This window comes from Biomphalaria glabrata, chromosome 9 (genome assembly GCF_947242115.1).
Source record: "Biomphalaria glabrata chromosome 9, xgBioGlab47.1, whole genome shotgun sequence".
NCBI lineage: Eukaryota > Metazoa > Mollusca > Gastropoda > Planorbidae > Biomphalaria > Biomphalaria glabrata.
This window is the reverse complement of record NC_074719.1, coordinates 15,161,645-15,181,765: the sequence shown is the minus strand read 5'-3', so window position 1 is coordinate 15,181,765 and position 20,121 is coordinate 15,161,645. Positions and strand designations below refer to the sequence as shown.

The 20,121-nt window shown below is 38.8% G+C and overlaps 1 protein-coding gene across 1 annotated transcript; it reads left to right on the top strand.

Moving 5' to 3' along the window:
• Positions 1–284: 284 nt before the first annotated feature.
• Positions 285–20,047, top strand: LOC106068342 (paired box protein Pax-6-like). Its single transcript, XM_056040756.1, has 6 exons — positions 285–416; positions 12,901–13,056; positions 14,867–15,211; positions 17,004–17,119; positions 17,442–17,516; positions 18,147–20,047. Exons 1-6 carry the CDS (start codon positions 293–295, stop codon positions 18,579–18,581), a joined length of 1,251 nt encoding a protein of 416 aa, XP_055896731.1. The 5' UTR covers positions 285–292; the 3' UTR covers positions 18,582–20,047.
• Positions 20,048–20,121: the final 74 nt, after the last annotated feature.

Below are 20,121 nucleotides of genomic sequence, written 5' to 3'. Positions count from 1 at the left end.
TAAAATATATTTATACAGTTCGCTCAAAAATTAGCCATTGCACCTAAACTTATCAAGCAATCCACGAAATATGGTAAAATTAGATTTTCAATACCCTTATACTTTTGAGATCTACAAGGAACAGAAGGACAGGAATACTATACAACAAAGCTAACAGCAGCTTTTCCCCTCACGACGGCAGTTAAAAAAGATACAAAGTTTGAACAGATTCTGTGTATGTGATCTATTAATCGATAGATCTTGATCTATTCAAATAAAATATCCAATGTTCGGTCCTCAGATGGACGAGGTGATGTCATTGCCACACTTCTATGTTTCGCCATTTCTCGGATTCCCTTACACGGCACCTCTCCTGGCTCCGTTGAGTAGTGAGTCTCCGGGCGCCCCGAGCAAAGACTATTTGCCTAAGATGCTAGGTAAGTTTCTTATTTTCTTTGTTTTCAAAGGAGGAAGAGTTGGAAAGCTGTGTGTATATATACTATACTAGCATTACCCACCGGCTACGCCCGTTTTTTTTTTTGGTTTCCGGGTTTTATATTGTACATTTTGGCCAGAACCTCTCTCCTTTTATTTGTTTGCACTTCCACTAAAACGGTTGGCATTTCAACACTTTTTAGTCCCTGTTGCGTTGAAAGGAAACGGCCTGTTATCTCCTTCTCTCTAACCTTTTGTCCCCCCCCCCCCTGCGCATAGTAATGCTTTTTTTTTTACTTGAATTAGAACGGCTCGCTTTATAATGCCTCCTTCCCACTTGCTCACTCGTACTTTTTGGCCAGCGAATTATTGTATCACTTTTCTCTCCCCCTCCCCTCCCCAAGACAAATAAAGTTAGCAAAACATGCTACCTGGACGTGGAGTATGCTCTCTAAACTGTCCTTCGTTGGTCGCGATGGTCCCGGGTTCGAACTCTGCTAGCCGCCATAGCCTGTAGTCCTGCTAGGATCCTTGTAATTCAGATCTTCTAGAAAGCACCTAGGGTATTCTTATGCTCTTTATTGTAGATTTAGTCCGGAACCATTCTTACAACGCTTATACTAACTCATTCTGTATCTTTATTGTATGTTGTTTGGATTTTTTTTTTCGACCACTTCGATTCATCCGTCATCAAATTTTGCATACAAGCTCATACTCGATGTCAAGACATGAATTTAAAAAAATTAACCCTTTACGTTAATTCATCAAGTTTATATATAGAACATGTTCTAAGCTGAGGAAATATAAGTTTAGTGTAGAGAATTAGGCGTTTGGAATTGAAAGAAAGCTAGAACAAAATAAAATAATTAAATTAAATGTAAATGTAAACATCATATCAAAGACTGTAAGCATATTAATCAGTTATAAAAAAAAACTTTGTAATGGATTTGGTAACAAACATTATTTTTTATTACTAGTTTCACAAATGATTTTTCTTCTACAAAGTAGGCCTACTATTAAATACATAGGCCTACAGAGGTTGGGAAACTGACAATAATTTCATATTAAGAAGAAAGATATAAAAGATACTTTCAAGAACAGCTTATAATAAGTGCAATTGTATTAATTAGTTTGGATGTCATGTAACTAAATGTTTAATAGATCTATACTAACAATAATAAATCTGTGTGATTAGAAATATTATTACCAATTCTTTTTGTTTAGCGCAATTTCATGCGTTTAGCTTTCTAATGATCCTATCATTTGTCTGGACCAATATGTGAGAAATGGGTGGTGGGGGGGGGGGGGGAGGAAGAAGGTGGTATCTGGGTGAAGGTTATCGTGATCACTTTTTAAATGTATTTGATAAAAACAAAAGTTGTACGACTTCAATTCGAACTTAAGGGTTCAAGTCTTCTCAAGGCAATACACTAACCACTGTGCCAGCAAAGTGCTTATGAAACTAGGTTTCTTATTTAACTTTTGTTAGTTTCAAATTTTAAGCGACAACCTAGTTCTCTACACAAAGTATAAATGGGACTAATTCAACTTATAACGCCACATATTTCAGTACAATTTCTTTCCCTTGTTTGATACCAAACAAAAAAAAAAGTAATTATTTATAATTAAGTAGCTAATTGTTTATTTTGTTTTATTATTATTGTATTGTCAGGTACAAGAGATAGCTCTGCGAAATTTCAACTTGATCCGAGATTGGATGTGGGAGAAATAACTTGTACCAAGATTGTACCAGACAGATAGACAGAGTTGATATAAGTTTTATAAACGGATAAAATAATTGATTCAGATACAAAAAATACATGAACAGAATGACACAGGACGTGACAGGATACGCGGAGGACGTTAGGATTTTATCCGTCGAAGTAACGTCTGTAATTTATAAGTTATAGAAATAAGAACATTTACTAGGCACTGTTTCTTACGTATTATGCCAAACATATTATCTCGTACATATGTTAGTTGTAATATTGGTCATCTTTTGTGAAGTTAACAGTTGTTTTAATGGTGTAGTGGATCCATTCACTTCACTAATAAATCAAGTTCTTGTTGGCTATGTGTTTGTCCCATCAATTGGAAATGCTTTTCGAGTTTGTCTACATTTTGTATGTTCATAAAACTTCGTGACTTAATTGATTTATTAGTTCAATAATCAATATCTGGCGCGCCGACAGAACGCTTACGTGATATTTACATGTATTCTTTGATTGTTCTATCAATCAATAAAGTCCAATTTGTTTATTCGTGTAACCATGACAAAAATAAGGGGAGACAAAAAAAAAGTCATTGAGTAGCCTGCACCTGTTTGCCAACTACAAGAGAGGACAGTGAGCTGCGTAGAGACTGATGTCTTGTCCATTCTTACAGTCATGCATAAAGTATCACTCTCAGCCACTCCCAGGTACACAAATACAAGCAGGGCATGGGGTGTTGGGCGGGGGTACTAGATAATCTACAGCATAAGGTTTAGATTCCCAGCCATTGTTTGTCGCGATTGCAGCTTATATAAGAATGATTTATGTTCATACACATTTTTGGGAGGAAAAATATCAGGTAGGCTAAAAAAATACGCCCTTTCCTTTATTACAAAATATACATCAATTCCCTCTAACTGTCTGTCTAGTAAAAAGTTTGCATACGTTATTTCTCCGACACCCAATCTTGGATCAAGCTGAAATTTTGCACAATTATTTATTTTACCCGACAACGCAAGAATAAAAAAAAAGAAATAAAGAAATAAACCAAAATCTATATATATAATTCTCTTCTTCCCTCAAGAATTTTGTCGAGTAGTAAGAAGTATTTCTGTCCATGAGAAAACAAGAGTAGTATTCACACTACGGATGACTGGCTGCGCGCTTGACTGTCGTTCAAATTTATCAAACCCTGCCCGCTCCCTTTGTCCTGCGGGAGGTTTGGACTAGGAACTAATCTAAGTAATCTACTATATGTAAATAGCAGGGCCGGACCTAACCATTGTGGGGCCATATGCGAAACGGATTTCGCGGGGCCAAGTTTGGGTAAGGAAGCGGATAATAAGTAAAATTTAAGAGTTTGTATTAGAAAATAAATTCGTCTATGCATTTTATTCATTCTTTACTACGTACAGAAATACTTTACGAGCCTTGCGTGTAGCAAAGTCATACAGTATATCATAATAATTCTGTTTCCTACATAGATCCTGCTCAATAGCAAGAATTACCAAATGTTTCAATCTATCTTTGAGAATTGTTTTCCATATTGAATGACACCCCAAAATGACAATTTTTGTGTATATATTTCCGTATATTTAAAGGACTTTTTCGTATATTTTGCGATTTCGGGAGAATTCCAGGAGCTACTGGTAAATCGACAGGAGGGCGCGGAAAATCTGTTTAAAGTTATAAAATGGTTTAATTAGAGCGGGTCCTATGAAAGTGCGGATCCTTTGAAAGTGGGGGCCCACTGCGGTCGCATAGCTTGCAGTGGCCTAAGACCGGCCATGCAAAATAGTAATATATATATTGCAAAGGGAAAAGATCGTCTCTCGAGACGTAAAATGCCATATATATATACTCTCCACCCCCCCCCCCTCCTCGCACAGATTTATTATTGTTAGTCTAGATATCATAATTACATGACTGATCCAAACTAATTGATACAATTACAGTTCGTATAAGCTTTTTTTTTTTAAAGTTATGTTTTTTTTAAATGTTTTTCTTGTTTTTAAACTTAAATCACATAATAGCGCATGCTAAAGTGTGATTAATAAGAGATAGGCCTAGGTGGAATTTAGAAGTATAATACAGACCAAGAGAAAGTAGCAACTATGAGGTTTGATGTAGATCTAACAGACTTTGGATCATCAGCGTAGTGTATTTTTTTATGCGTAAGTCGGTATAAGAGCTTGTGACAACGTAACCAAGTTGATTAATGAAAAGTAGCCTATATATAATAGTTTTTCATATGAAATACCGTGTATTTAAAGTAATAGTAGGAATAACACAGTAACACAATAAACATAGAAACACACTCGATTGATTTTTTAAGAAAAGGAAACCTAAGTAGGTTATTTGTGCTATTCATTTAGCGTTTTCGTCCTAGGAATCCTTAGCTCTAGGCCTCTTGTTTTTATTTTTGGCCCTTTTTTTGTGTGCTTTTTTTCCATATCTTTTTTCCTGCTTCGTGTGTCTTTTTTTTTTTTTTGGGGGGGGGGTGGGTGGGTGGGTGGGGGGAGGGCTTGTATGGATCTAAAGTAGGGGTAAGAGAAGGGCGTTATAAAGTGGGCCGTTCCAATCTAACCCTAACAGATACTAGAACTTACGGGCCAAAAGTATGGTGAAGAATAGTAAAAGTTGAGCTGTTTCATTGGAAATTAAAAAACAAAAAAAAAGGAAGGAGGGGGTCCTCACCAGAATACTATGCGGAAGAGCGGACTATGTGCAAAATGCGATTTATTTACGGTTCCGAAAATTTTATTGAAAGTGGAAAAGAGAAAAAAAAAAGGGGGGGTAGGGAATTACTGGTCCATATTAAATACATACCTGGGAATATATCAACGGGCGTAGCTGGTGTTTGATGGTAGTTTATATATATATATATATATTTAAAACAGTCTATGTACTTATTTCCACATTAAATTCTTTCAACAAATTCAATTTCAAAATAAAATAAAATATAAAAAAAAAATGAATTTAAAAAATCTCATAGGCCTAATATTTATATGTAGGCTACACATATTTCTAAATCTAGGTCAGACGGCGGTGTATGCTGTCTGTCAGTGGTATAACCATTTTCAGAGGATGATAATGTCTTTCATTCTTTTACAGAAATCTTTACATGTTTTTCCCCAAGTGTTTTTTTTTTAAATATAAGTGTGATAAATAATATATATACATGTGTGCAGCCAGGATTTTTTTTATATTATCAATGTTCGTTACAGCTAGTCTGTAAATTTTTAAAGCTGTCTTCTGTGCGTTAGAGCTAGAGTAGGTTCTTTCTGGAGTTAGTGGAATGACAGTACATACCCCTCCTTCGCCAGCTTGGGGGCCTGGGGGATTGCTGGGAGCTCCCAGCATTATTTCCTGTTTTCGGAACTTAAAAATAGTTTAATCTGAAGTGTCTACATTGCAATATCTTGCTAATTTTCTTTTAAAAATTGTAGGTCAAATATTACATCTGCCAATCACTGCACTTTATTAATGGAGCTCATAAGAAAAACAAATCAATGAGTGAAATGTTTTATTTGGGTTAGGATTGAACCTTAAGTGACCGTAGTTCACTTTGGTGCCGTGGCTTTAATTAAATTCTCGTAGATATTACTTTGTTTGTAAAATGTTTTACATGTTTCGGATGTTCCTTCAGAGTTGAAGATAATTACTTCCTAGTCCAAACCTCCCACAGGTCGACGGGGGATGGGAGCGGGCAGGGTTTGAACCCGGGACCATCGATAAATCTGAACGACAGTCCAGCGCGCAAACCGCACGACCAGGCAGCCATTTATTGGTGGATTCTAGCGAATGGAAGAAAGATTAAAGTTGAAATATTTTTTTTTTTGAATTCAAAATACCCCACTGCTACACTCATGTGGTAATTATGCTTTAGCTTATGTTTTTATTTGGGGGGGGGGGGGATTTGTTGACAGTATTCCGCTTTAGTTTTGTTCATACTGTTGCTTAGATTTCTTATAAATTTACTAGATTAATGGGGATGGGTTGAACATCACCAGCCCTGAGACTTTCCCTTTCTACGATCAAGGACTTTGTTAATTGTACTTTTGCTTAAGTTTTTATTTTCGGGGAGCGGTGAACATCAAAAACGATCATTAGGCCTACGATTGTGGAATATTTGGTGTTCTAGTTTTTGTTTCTTATTTCAGATGAAAAAGAAAAAAAAAAGGGGGGGGGGGGGACAAGACTTAAAATATTGACATTTGTTTTGGAAATGCGACATTTATTAAAATGTTGACATTAGTATTGGTATATTAAAAGTTGACTTTTATTTTGGGTATATGACATTTATTAAATAGTTGACATTTGTTTTGGTATATTGTTACGAATCTCCCTATCCAGGCTCGCTGCAAATGGCACCAAACGACACCACCAACTTAAAGAACTTGACAACTCTGGGCTTCAAAGTAACGTAATAGTTTAATGTCAATAAATAACAGCCAACACTGTACAATTGGCAGCATGTAACACAAGACTGTACAAATATCTCTCCGCCGTATCAACTCTTGCACTGGTCTCTCTCTGTCTCGTCTCGGACTTGTACTGAGCCGTTGTAACGAACTGTAGATCGGAAAGTTGTGACTGACTCGTCTCTGATACCTTCGCTCTTTATATAGGGTCCCTGCTGGCCTTCTAGAACCGGACAGAACGTCGCTCGACCATTCTGGGTGGTCAGATGACTACAATTCTCGTGACGCTCCTGAGCTGTGTTCACGACGCCGATCCTTCCCGAACCGTCATGTTGAAACTCGTCTCGGCTGACCGTCGTAACTCGTCACGCTCGACCGCTCATCTAGCGCTGGCCTGGGGCGATTGGCGTTGGCTGACTACACACACACACACCACCCCCATCTGTGCCACCACCAGGTTTATAACACTGCCCCCTCCTTAGATCTGTCCGTCCCGGGCAGATCCGGCTTCACCATGGTACTTGTGGAGTCTGTCGATGTGGACGACCTTCAGTTTGGACCTTGGGCTCTTTTGTATTCGATACACGACATCGTTGATTCTTTTTACCACGCGGTAGGGTCCTTCCCAGTCTGTTTGAAGTTTTGGGGACTTGCCTTTTCGTCTTTGTGGGTTGTACAGCCAAACTAGATCGTTCTCATGAAACCCAGCGGCATTGGCCCGTTTGTCGTACCTTGTCTTCACCTGGTCACTGTTGATCTTGATGTTTCTGCGGGCTAGAGCGTGAGTTTTCTCCATCCGTTTTCGGAGATTTGCGACATAGTCTGTCGAAGAGGCTGGCACATTTCCCGGAATCCCGAATAACAAGTCACATGGTAGTTGCAGCTCTCGGCCGAACAACATCTTTGCTGGAGTGTAACCGGTGGTGCTGTGAATCGATCCTCTATATGCCATAAGGAACATTGGGATATAGGTGTCCCAGTCATGTTGATGTTCATCGACGACTTTCGACAGGTGTTGTTCCAGTGTTCGGTTAAATCGTTCTACCATTCCGTCTGACTGGGGGTGAAGAGGAGTTGTGCGTGTCTTTTCGATGCCGAGTACCTGGCACATCTCTTGGAATATCTTGGATTCGAAGTTTCGGCCTTGGTCGGAGTGTAATTCCCTAGGAGCACCAAAACGGCTAATCCAATTCTCCACGAGTGTTTCCGCTATGGTGGTGGCTTCTTGGTTTTGTATTGCATATGCTTCGGGCCACTTAGTAAAATAATCTATCACTACTAGAATGTACTTGTTTCCTTTCTGGGACTCAGGAAATGGTCCGGCTACATCGATCGCTATTCTTTCAAAGGGGTTACCGACGTTGTATTGCTGCATACGTCCCCTCGTTCTCCTGTGTGGGCCTTTTGCTGCTGCACATGTGTCGCACCTTTGGCACCATTCTTCTACATCATCTCTGTAGCCGAACCAGTAAAACCGCTGGCGTACTTTTTCAAAGGTCTTGTTGACGCCTAAATGTGACCCACTGGAATTATTATGGATTTCTTGCAGCACCTCAGCAACTCTCACTTTGGGCAGCAACATCTGTAAGCGATTGCATGTTCCATCTGCTGTTTCCCAGACTCTCTTGAGAACTCCATTGTCGATTGTCAGTGAGTCCCATTGCGCCCAATATGCCTTGGTTGCAGTTCCCTTATCAGAAAGGTGATGCCATTCCGGTCTTTGCCCGTCTTCCTTCATAAGCAGAATGGGAGCCAGATCTTCATCTTTTAACTGGTCTTCTCGAATTCTTTCGTCGGACCATGACTCGGAAGCTTGTACCCCAAGACGTTGGCAATCAATGATAAATCCCTTCTCTTCAACCTTGCTGCAGTGTTTACATTCCATTCTGCAAGGTCGTCGAGACAGCGCGTCAGCATTCTGGTGAGTTTGTCCTTTTCGGTGCTGTGTCTCGAAGTCATAGGTTTGCAAACGTTCAATCCACCGGGCGACTTGACCTTCAGGATTTTTAAATGACAACAGCCATTGAAGAGCAGCGTGATCTGTCCTAAGGATAAATTTTTGCCCATATAAGTATTTGTGGAAATGTTGTATGGCATCCACAACTGCCAGTAGCTCACGCCTTGTGACACAGTAGTTTCTTTCGGCTTTGGACGAGCTCCGACTAAAGTAAGCTATGACCCTCTCAGTTCCATCTACCTTTTGGGATAAGACAGCACCTATTCCAGTATTGCTCGCATCGGTGTCAAGTATGAACGTCTCGCCTGGTATCGGGTAGGCCAGAATGGGTGATGAAACAAGAGCCTTTTTAAGTCGCTCAAAGGCCTCCTGACATTCCGTTGTCCAAATAAACGGCTGCTTCGGTTCTGTCAATTGATGAAGGGCGCTACAGAGGCTGGAGAAGTTTGGTACGAAACGTCTGTAGTACGTGAAGAGTCCAAGAAAGCTTCTTAACTCCTGGATATTAGCGGGGATCGGCCATCCGTTTACAGCTTCAACTTTATCCGGGTCTGTGCTGACTCCTTCCTTCGACACGATGTGCCCAAGGTACTTGAAGCTCCTTCTGAACAAGAAGCACTTCTTTGGATTCAATTTCATTCCAGCGTTTCTGATTCGTTCGAATACTTCCTTCAGGTTTGCGATATGTTCCTCGAAGGTTCTGCCTATGACGATAATGTCATCTAAGTACACAAGACACGTGGTCCAGTTAAGTCCTCTTAGCACATGCTCCATTAGTCTTTCAAAGGTTGCTGGGGCGTTGCAGAGTCCAAAAGGCATAACGGTAAATTTCCAGAGACCATTACCAGCAGAGAAGGCTGTTTTATCTCTGTCCTCGGGGTGTAGTCCCACCTGCCAGTAACCGCTCTTCAGGTCAAGGGTGGAAAAGATCTGTGACCCAGCAAGTGTGTCCAATGTGTCGTCGATCCTAGGAAGCGGGTAGCTGTCCTTGTGTGTGGCGTCGTTTAGTAATCTATAGTCGACACAAAATCTCGTGGACCCATCTTTCTTCTTTACCAAGACGATGGGTGAACACCATGGACTGTTGGATGGTTCAACAACCCCTTGCTGCCTCATTCGTTCTATGATGTCCATAGCTTCTTGGTGTTTTGCTAGCGGCAGGCGACGTGGTTGCTGTCGTATAGGCCTAGTGTCTCCTGTGTCTATTCGATGCTGGATTAGATTTGTTCGCCCAAAGTCCATTTCATCAGATGGCAATATGTCAGAAAACTCTCCGAGGCATTGTTCTGCTTTGGTGTACTGTTCTTTCGACAAGATCGTTTTGACTTCTGTCAGAAGCTTAGTAACGTGCGGTTCACTGGACTCGAGTCTTTCGTCGGGGTTTTCACTGCTACAGTTTCTTATCATCTCAAGAGCATGGCAGCCAGCGATGGTGCTACCTTCCCGCAAATGTTTCTCTACTGTACCGAGGTTCATAATTCTTACGGGCACCATTAGGTCTTTCCCAATCATGACTAGTGTCTTTCCTACTGCTATCCCGTTGGGGTTGGTGTCCAAGCTTTCTACCAGCGCTGTTCCTGTCGTGGGATAGCCGTCCTCAATTTTCCCCCAAATGATCATTTCTGACTTAGCAGGCAAGGTTGTATTTTCTACCAACCTAATCCTTCTGACACGGCCACCTTCTTCATTCTCGTCGCCAAGCAAGGGTACTTCAAGGTCCCCACATTGTAAAGTGCCTCCGCCGATATTTAAGGAAATGCCATATTTCAGCATGAAGTCGAGCCCTATTATGCAGTCATCTGTGACGTCAGCAATCAGGAATTCGTGTTTGAATGACTGATTCCCGATCTGGACTGTTATGTCGATCAGGCCTTTTATGGGCATCAGTTCTCCACTAGCTGTTTTCAACGAGTAGGCCCTAACTGGCGTTTTCTTGCTACTGTCCACTTTATCCGTCCGTATGACTGATCGTGAAGCACCAGTATCTAGGAGGAAGTGATAATTTTGACATCCAATTTTTCCATTGATTTTCAGACTCTTACTCTGCCCTAGCACGGCGACCGGGATGATGGTTGCAGGGGCTCTCATTGTCTGTGTCGCCGGGTTCTGCCCCTTGAAGCCGGCGCGTGCTAGTTTCCCTGGTAGCCCCGGGAACTTGCTCGTGCATACCTTTCTAATCTGTAATGGGTTCCAGTTTGTGGGAATCTTCTAGTGCAGCTTCTTTGTATATGACCGAGTTCACCACAATTCCAGCATCGTACAGGAGCCCTAGGTTGATTTTCTGGTATCTGGTTTGTTCGTCGTTCATCTAGTGCCTCTGTCACCCTTCTCACAAGTTGTGCAAATTCTTCCTCTTTGACTTCCAACTTTCGGCCTTGATGAGTGCTCCCTGATGCGTCTTTGGCGGCTTCATAGGAGAGAGCGTATACGAGGGCTTCACTGGCCTTACGTCTACCACTAACTCTGGTGGCTTTCTTCAACTCGGGGTCTCGAAGCGCATCAATGAAGGCGTCTGTAATAATGACTTCCAGAAAATCTTGTGCGGCTGTTGGGTAGGCCAAATGTGCGAGACGTTCGATGTCTGTCTCTAGCTCCTGTAGTGTTTCATCGGGGCGCTGTTGTCTGGCCTTTAGTTGCACACGATATACTTCTTGCATATGTTCATCCCCGTATCGGAGTTCCATAGCCTGGACAAGGGCGGCGAAGTCTTGCTGGTTCGGTAGAGACTGTAGCAATTCGGAGGCTTTTCCTCTTAGGGATAACACGAGGGCTGTTGCTTTCTCCTCCTCACTGTTCCATTTGTTAACCTTGGCTGCTGCGTCAAATTGCTTCTTGTATACTGACCAGGACACGGAACCATCAAATACGGGGGGCTTCATTTTCCCGGAGACTTCAGTTACAAGTGATGTCATATCTGCTTCTGGTACATTGGTGTGCTTGCGTTGGACTTGTATCTTCATTTCGTCAATGGCCTTCTCCACTGCGTCGACCCTCTGATTCATCTGCACGTCAATGTTGGTGATTCTCTCCTCCACAGCATGTATGCGTTGGTTCATTGTCAATAACTCCGTTTTGATTCCCGAGTCCATTTTGTCTATCTTGTAATTGGTGTTTTCTTGCCCCGAGTTCATCTGTTCTCGCATAGCTGCCATCTGCTCCTGTATGTTACTGGCGATCTGTCCCTGCATAGCTGCCATATATCCCTGCAAGTCCGGTTCGACTTCAAAAAGATATGTGTCCGGATCTTCTTTTTCCTTCACCAGTTCTTCCCGAAGGCGTGCTTGTAAGGTTTCTTTGTTTCCGCTCGTCTTCAGATCTCGATTACGGAGCTCTCGCCTCAGTTCCTTCAAAAGGAGTTGGTCTAGCGTTTTCGTAGTAGCCATTGCAGATCCCACTTCTGACACCAGTTGTTACGAATCTCCCTATCCAGGCTCGCTGCAAATGGCACCAAACGACACCACCAACTTAAAGAACTTGACAACTCTGGGCTTCAAAGTAACGTAATAGTTTAATGTCAATAAATAACAGCCAACACTGTACAATTGGCAGCATGTAACACAAGACTGTACAAATATCTCTCCGCCGTATCAACTCTTGCACTGGTCTCTCTCTGTCTCGTCTCGGACTTGTACTGAGCCGTTGTAACGAACTGTAGATCGGGAAGTTGTGACTGACTCGTCTCTGATACCTTCGCTCTTTATATAGGGTCCCTGCTGGCCTTCTAGAACCGGACAGAACGTCGCTCGACCATTCTGGGTGGTCAGATGACTACAATTCTCGTGACGCTCCTGAGCTGTGTTCACGACGCCGATCCTTCCCGAACCGTCATGTTGAAACTCGTCTCGGCTGACCGTCGTAACTCGTCACGCTCGACCGCTCATCTAGCGCTGGCCTGGGGCGATTGGCGTTGGCTGACTACACACACACACACCACCCCCATCTGTGCCACCACCAGGTTTATAACAATATTAAAAAGTTGACATTTGTTTTGGTTTATGACATTTATTAAAATGTTGACATTCGTTTTGGTATATGACAATTTATGTATGTGTATTTTTCTTTTGTGTTGTCTTTATATGAGAAAAGAGTCCTTGTAATCACAACAAATTTCCGTAAGGATCAATAAAGCAGTCTTAGTCTGTAGTCCTAATCGAAAAACTTGATTGTGCAAGCTCGCTGAAAAGATGCTTGCACTATTGGATAGTTCTGGAGAGTGGAACAAATATTAACCTATAGATCACCATTAGCTTTATAAAGGAGAAATTGTTTAAAAAAAAAACTTTTTAAAAATGTTACTTGTTTTTATATATTGTATTCAAGATAAAATGTGTATAGATCCATAGTGCTGAGCTTAACACTTGTAGTTATGAATTTCCCCATTTCAAAACCACAGGTCGAGTCTACGAACCGTTAAACTTTCGTTGTAGTTCAATCGGCGGGAGCAAGCCTAAAGTGGCGACACCTACAGTGGTTGGCAGAATTGAACAGTACAAGGGAGAGAACCCAACCATGTTTGCATGGGAGATAAGAGATAAACTTTTAGCAGATGGTTAGTTTAAACTTTTTTTTTTTCAGGAGGAACAAGCACAATTACATTTTATTAGTTTGTTTATATTATTTTTTTATGTGTGTGTGTGTGTTTATACACCAATAAGGCGTTTTAGTTTAGGTCAATCAGTGACAAAGTTGGTCAGAAATGAAATATAGGCCTATTAATTTAACCTGACTTGAAGAATAATCTTAGCAAATGGAATGTAGATCTCTTTTCTATAACAATGCATCTAGCTTAAAGCCAATTCATTATCATCACTACCGTTAAAATCTGAATGACGTCTTGAGAGACTCAAATCTTCTTATTCTAAACTATCTGATAAAACCAGGCGGTGATACGAATTCCATTGTAGACCATATTCCCATGTAGATCAAGGTTTATCTAATCTGTGGATTCGGCTAGAACTCAGGATGTACGTTTCAGGCCCAAAGAAAATGTTCACGGATTCTTCTTTTACCCACAACGGGTCTGAAGTGAGTTGAGGAAGGCGAAGAGCTGTAGGCCTATAGGCTACACGATAACTCTGCATAGAATTAGAATTTGGGACAAATATCAATAACACTGGGTTTTGGCGAATAGATCTGTTTTTTTTTTTTTAAATAAAAGTGTGATATAAGAATTTCCTTAAATGCTGTGTTTTTTTTACTATTACATTTTTTGCTTTGCCTTCTTTTTCATCATTTGCTTCTTTTAAACTATCTCAGTGTTCTCTGCTTAGCACATTGAGCACATGAAATTATCTTAGTCAAGTATGTCAAAGTCAACAACACCAAATCGTCAACTCGAGTACTATGTACGGGTGCTCCACAAGGTTGTGTACTTTCTCCTGTACTATACACTCTTTACACTAATGACAAAAGAAGCATCTATGACTCAGTTAAACTCATTAAATTTGCAGATGATACTGACATAGTCGGTCTTATTTCAAGAGACGAAACTCAGTATCGAAGCTCGATAGAAGAATTTACAAACTGGTGCACCGACAACTTTCTAGAACTGAATGTCACAAAAACTAAAGAACTTATAATAGATTTTAGAAAGAAAAAACAAACTATACGTGAACTCCAAATAAACACTACATCTATAGAACAAGTAAAGGCATATAAATATCTAGACGTTATCATCAACAACAAGCTTTCATGGGAAGACCACCTTGGAACTCTAACAAAGAAAACAGCCCAGCGACTCTTTTTTCTATACAAACTCAATAGCTTTAAACTAAACAAGAAGATCCTTGAGTCTTTTTACGGCGCGACTATACAAAATCTGCTAACATACGCCTGATACGGAATAACTTGTTGTCAAGGCAACGCCTCATCTAAACTGTTGCGACGTCTAGAAAACATAATTATAAAATCATTAAAAATTACACTCACAACATTACCACATTTAAAGGAACTTTTTGAACAAAAGTGCCTAAGAAAAATTGAAAAAATCTTGGAAGACAACGGCCACCCGTTCCATCAGAACTACGTCAGGTCGTCGCGAAGTGGGCGACTGCTGTCAATCAAAACAAGAACGGAGCGGTCCAAAAACTCGTTCGTACCTCACTCGACACTCGGTCAGACTCTTTCATCGCCACTCATTGATCAGGGAACATGAAATGCACCAAGATACCTGTGTGTAGTCGCTGAATGAACTCTTTATGTTGTCTGTTGTATTTATGTGTATTTTTCTGTTGTGTTGTCTTTATATAAGAAACGAGTCCTTGTAATCACAACAAATTTCCGTAAGGATCAATAAAGCAGTCTTAGTCTTAGTCTTATTCGACCTTGTTTAATCAAAGTTATTGTCTACTTTGTGAAAGGTGTATGCACTCACAGCAATGTACCCAGCGTCAGCTCCATCAACAGAATACTCAGAAATCGTTCCGCGGAGAAGGCGGCCACAGAGTATGCCAGGATGGCATCCCAGGTATTTCATCCCCTGTATCCGTCACCGTGGTGGCCTCCATCTGGACCTGGACATTTGTCTTCGGCTGCTTCAATGGCAGCCAATCCTCTTCTGGCTATGGCACAGACTTCTTCAGCTCATACCCCAAGAACCAATCAGATGTTTCCTTTTCCACTTCCTGTTACGTCATCGCAACACGTGTCAGATGAAATGGAAGAAGAGGAAGAAAGCGGACAACTTCAATATAATACTGACGAAGGTATTGGGTTTAGTTTTGTCTTTTGAATTACATTTAACTCTTAATCTAAACCTGTAAAAGTAAAGTTTCCCCTTTCAGACCTTGTGGTCTATAGGTTGATGATGTAAAAGGCATCTGTTTCTTTGACCCACGGTTAACAAGGTTGTTATGTGGTCAGCACAACGATTAACCACCTTTACTTTTCCCCAATTAATGTCCGTTATCATTAGAGCTGGGTGGATTCGCCCTTAACATCCCGAAATGAAAAATTCCAGTCTTCTCCAGAATTCAAACCAGGGAACCTTAATGTAAAATTACGTTCGGAAGCCAAGCGCTTTACCACTCGACCACCAATCTACACCTGAATCAACTTGAAATGTTCTAAACTATTTTTTTTTAAAAGTAGAACTATCATATGTTAACTCTTGACTTGTATAGTTGGGGGGGGGGGGGTGCTTTGGCGGTATGCGCTGCCAAGTTTCTCCACACCATCTGAGGTCGTTCTCATTTGCATATCAAGAGATAAGCTAGAGTTCATCCAGCTTTTACATCCAGCTTTACATCCAGCTTTACATCCAGCTTTTCTTTCTCCGTGTCTCCTTCACGATATCATTGACTTGTAGTTTGAAGCATTCATCCAGAAGTAAACATTTATTGCCTCCTGTAGGACACTGTAGAAACACTGGTGTATACAATGGCGATTCGATGTATGCACAAAAAGAGTAATTGATTGCTTAAAAAATAAAGTCAGTATATTTTGTGCTATTAAATATTTGTAGTTATGATTTATAGATAAATTTAAAAAATATGCACTGCAGCCATATTGGAGATTTTCATGACGGAACAATTATAAGTATGTAGCTTTTTGGTGTATCCGGTGTATAAAATAAAGGAAGTGTTGAAAAGCCATGACTATGTTTTTAGTAAAATTAAAAGAAGTACATGATAAGTTTGGGTAGTTTTTAGCAGTGCGGAATAAAATATTCGAAGCTCTCTTTGTAGTACCTACTTCTTCTTCTAACCAACTTTTTAATGCTGAGCTGTCAGCTCTTTTGCAGACTGTGCAAAGGAAAAATAGCGTGCTGTTTTCTTCAGTTGTTCAGCACTGCTGTACAGCCTAGTACAGGGTGTTGGTTATGTTGGGCTGTAGTGGTAGTAGGGTCTGCCTAAGGTGGATTAAGAAGGGGCATTCAAAGAGGATATGGTTTACGGTTTCACAAGAGTGGGTGCAGTTACTAACAGGGGTAGGTGTGTGGGATTTATTTTGTTAAGATGGTAATTTAACAGAGGTATATATATATATGTCCTGTGTTTTTAGTGGAAAGATTGTAGATTGCTCTTTGCGGGGGAGGACGTTAATACTGTCCAGTTTGTTTGGCACAGTAATTTATTTATACATGGCTCTGATTGTGTTCCCTGATGCCCATTGGTTGAGCCACTCCTCTTTGTGATTGTTGACTAACGTTGACCTTACAGTGAGATAGTTAACAGGTAGGGCCTATATCTGGTTTTAGTACAAAATAATTTTCACATTGAAGAATTATTTGACTTTCCCTCTAGGAATTAAGACATATTTAAACAAAAATGGTCACTAACTAGAATAATAAATGATATTTGATATGAGGATCAACTGCTATACATTGAGATATATACATATATCGTTAACATTAGAGTTTTAGCTCAATTATTTTTTAGGTCTATTTAGTTAACATTAATAAAGTTCAATCTAACATCCTTGACATTGATTACATTATTGTAAAAATCCCAAATAACGTTGGCCTCTAAGTTTATCTTGTTCATCATGTTCCCGCAGAAACTTCCACTGGGTCTCAATGTGGACTAAGTGACCAAGACACTTTTCAAAAGCTGCGGAGAAACCGGACAACTTTCTCACAGAGTCAACTTGAACTTCTAGAACAAGAATTTGTGGTAAGAGACAAAAAAAGAGAACTATAAAAGAGAAACGGGGATATGGAATGAGCTTATAAGTCATCATTAGTCTTTAGACATCATTCATAATTGTGACCATTGGACAGGAACATGATCTAGGCCAGGCTAAAGCTAAATGTTCTTTTTAGACTACAAAAAATAAGAAGATTAACTATAGGCCTAGGCCTACATCATATTTAGGCTAGTCCATTGTATTTCTTAGTATAGTGTAAGTAAAAATAGTCTATAAAAGTCTTTTTTTTTTAAAGCAATAATTAAAACGAAACAAAATGCCATCATATTTGATGTTTGTTTGCCTCAGAAAACACACTATCCAGGAGTGGCAACAAGAGAAGCTCTAGCAAGTAAAACTAATCTATCAGAGGCAAGAGTTCAGGTATGCAGGTTTACAGTTGGTTGACCAAAATCTATAATGTTAATTAGGAATCTTTTTTATTTTCTGATAATTCCTCTAAACACACATATCTCACTTTAAAAATAAAATACCTGATGGAGTGCTATATATATTGAACTTTTGTTGCTTGCCATTTGTAATCTTTTGAAGTTTGGATTTTTACATAAAAGTTCCTTTGTCTCTTAAAATGTTTGCCTGTACTTAAGAATTACTTCATGTTACTTCTACTCTGACCCCAAAGAACACTAAAGTGTTCTGTAGAACATAGTTTGGAAAACCATTTAGTATATACACAAACATAAATTAGAAACCCACCTTTGGGTTTATTTATGATAGCTTGATTACAATAACAAACTAGTCTATGCCTTTCATTTGATACAGTTCTCCTATTCTGATTGAAAGATTAATTAATAGCATGTATACAAGTTTAGGGATTATTATATTCTTATATTAGTGCCTATTAAATGAAAAAAAAAAAGGTTCAATGTTGATATTATAGCTACAAATGCTGTAGTATATCATGCTCATTATTTAGGTAAAAAAAAAAGAACTGACTTAAATAATAAAGCCCAAATATTCAAAAATAAAAAAAAATCCTTTTTGTTTTAACAGGTTTGGTTTTCAAACAGGAGAGCAAAGTGGCGCCGTCATCAACGTTTGAAAATATTTCACAGTGCACACTCGTATCAGTTCCCCAGCCCTCAGCGTGGACCCAAAAAAACATCTGGGTTACAAAACCATCAAGAAACATCTAAATATCCAAATATCTCCTTTCCAGATACATTGTGTTCTTCAATACCATCTTCATTTATTACTCCCATTCCAAGAAATGAAAGGACAATAGAAGAAAGAGGTACCTCAGAAATAGGGATGGAGAAAGCTAATAGAGAAAGTACTGTAGAGAAAACTGAAAGCTTAGATTTATCAGTCAATAAGAAACTTTCAACAAAACCAAGTTTTTCAATCAGTGAACACTCAGCCTTTAAATCAATGGAATCACAAAAGAATGTTTTAGAGTCAGGACGTTGTCAGATATATTACCATTAGGACTGGCAGTAAATCTTCCATTTTCTGAGATCATATTAGAGTTCAAGACACATAGCCAACAACAACAATCATATTCCCTGTATTATGTATGCTAAATTGATACCAGAGAATGTCTAGCCTTGAGACATTTTTAGACAGAATTAAAAAAAAGAAAATGTTTGTGTAAAATGTTGTACGTGTTTCGGATGTTCTTTCAGAGTTGAAGATTATCTACTACCTTGTCCAAACCTCCTGCAGGATAACAGGGGAGCAGAGAGTATCAACCCGAGTCCACTGACTAACAGAAAGGCAGTCCAGTTCCAGTGTGCAAATGTACTCTTTCAAGAATGTTAATGAGAAGATTAAAAACTCTCAAATTTATGCAGAACCCTAACTCCCTCATTCTTTCATACTTAACAATACAAAGGATTTAACAATGTGTTATATATAAAATGACTTTTTAATGTATATAAATCACAAAAGAGCAATAAAATACTGATTAGTACAAAAAAAGATAAAAGATTCACACTAAAAAGATGAGCATTTACAATGGTCCTAAAACTGTAAAAACATAGAAGCACTCATTATTTACATTTATCAAATACATGTGTCAAATATTCTAATACTGGAGAGTAGTATAAATTAAACAAATATGTCTATAATTTAAAAGAATGCATAAATATGACCATATGGCGATGCTGGTTTGGTAAAGTTATTAATTTTCTCAGATCAGATACTGGATTTATTCTTCAGTCATGATGAAAGTGGATAAAGTTGATTTATCCATTTCTAAAAAAATTTATCACAAGTAGATTTTTTTTTAAAGCTTAAGTATAGAAATGAGGATGTTCCATTGATGTTGATTTCTATACAGAGCAATCCAGCAACTCAATTAATTTACATTCCATTTTTTTGAAAAGTAAACAAATATCCTTTTAAAATGAAGATCTCACAAAAGATATAATTTCCAAGTGCTTTTTTATGGCCTATATCTATACTATAAAAAATGAAGTCGGTTTTATAATACTGTAATATAGGTTTTGTAAAAAAAAAAAAAAAAAGAAAAAAAAAGTGAAATTTATAATTTATAAAAGCTTTTTTTTTGTATAAATTATCTGCAAAAGATTTTATAGTTCAGCAGCAAAAAGCTGGCTAGAAGAAGAATGTATAAATTATATATAAATGATAAAACCTAAATAGGTTTATTCTATTAATAACTAATTACAATGTAGTTATTTTGAGTTGCTTTATGCCAATACTCATTCTTTTTTAAAATTATTTTTGAGTGTGTAATTAATCACTCTTACATAAATGATGATATAAAATACACTAACAAACAAAAGCATAAAGCACTGTAGAATATTAAACAAGACTATATGCTACATAACAGACAATATGATCCCTAACTTTATTAAGGATCCTATAAACAAATCACTTTATAACACATTTTCGTGTCCAAAAATACTGTAAGAACTTGCATTTTTTTTTTTATAAAGATTTGATACAAGGGCAATTCTGTGCCTTCTAATTTGATGCATATTATAAATAGTTAAAGTTTATC

Coding starts and splice junctions, on each gene's coding strand:
- LOC106068342 (XM_056040756.1), top strand. CDS start 293: ATGTCATTGCCACACTTCTATGTTTCGCCATTTCTCGGATTCCCTTAC. Junction 417..12,900: donor CTATTTGCCTAAGATGCTAG/GTAAGTTTCTTA, acceptor TCAAAACCACAG/GTCGAGTCTACGAACCGTTA. Junction 17,120..17,441: donor TTCTAGAACAAGAATTTGTG/GTAAGAGACAAA, acceptor TGTTTGCCTCAG/AAAACACACTATCCAGGAGT.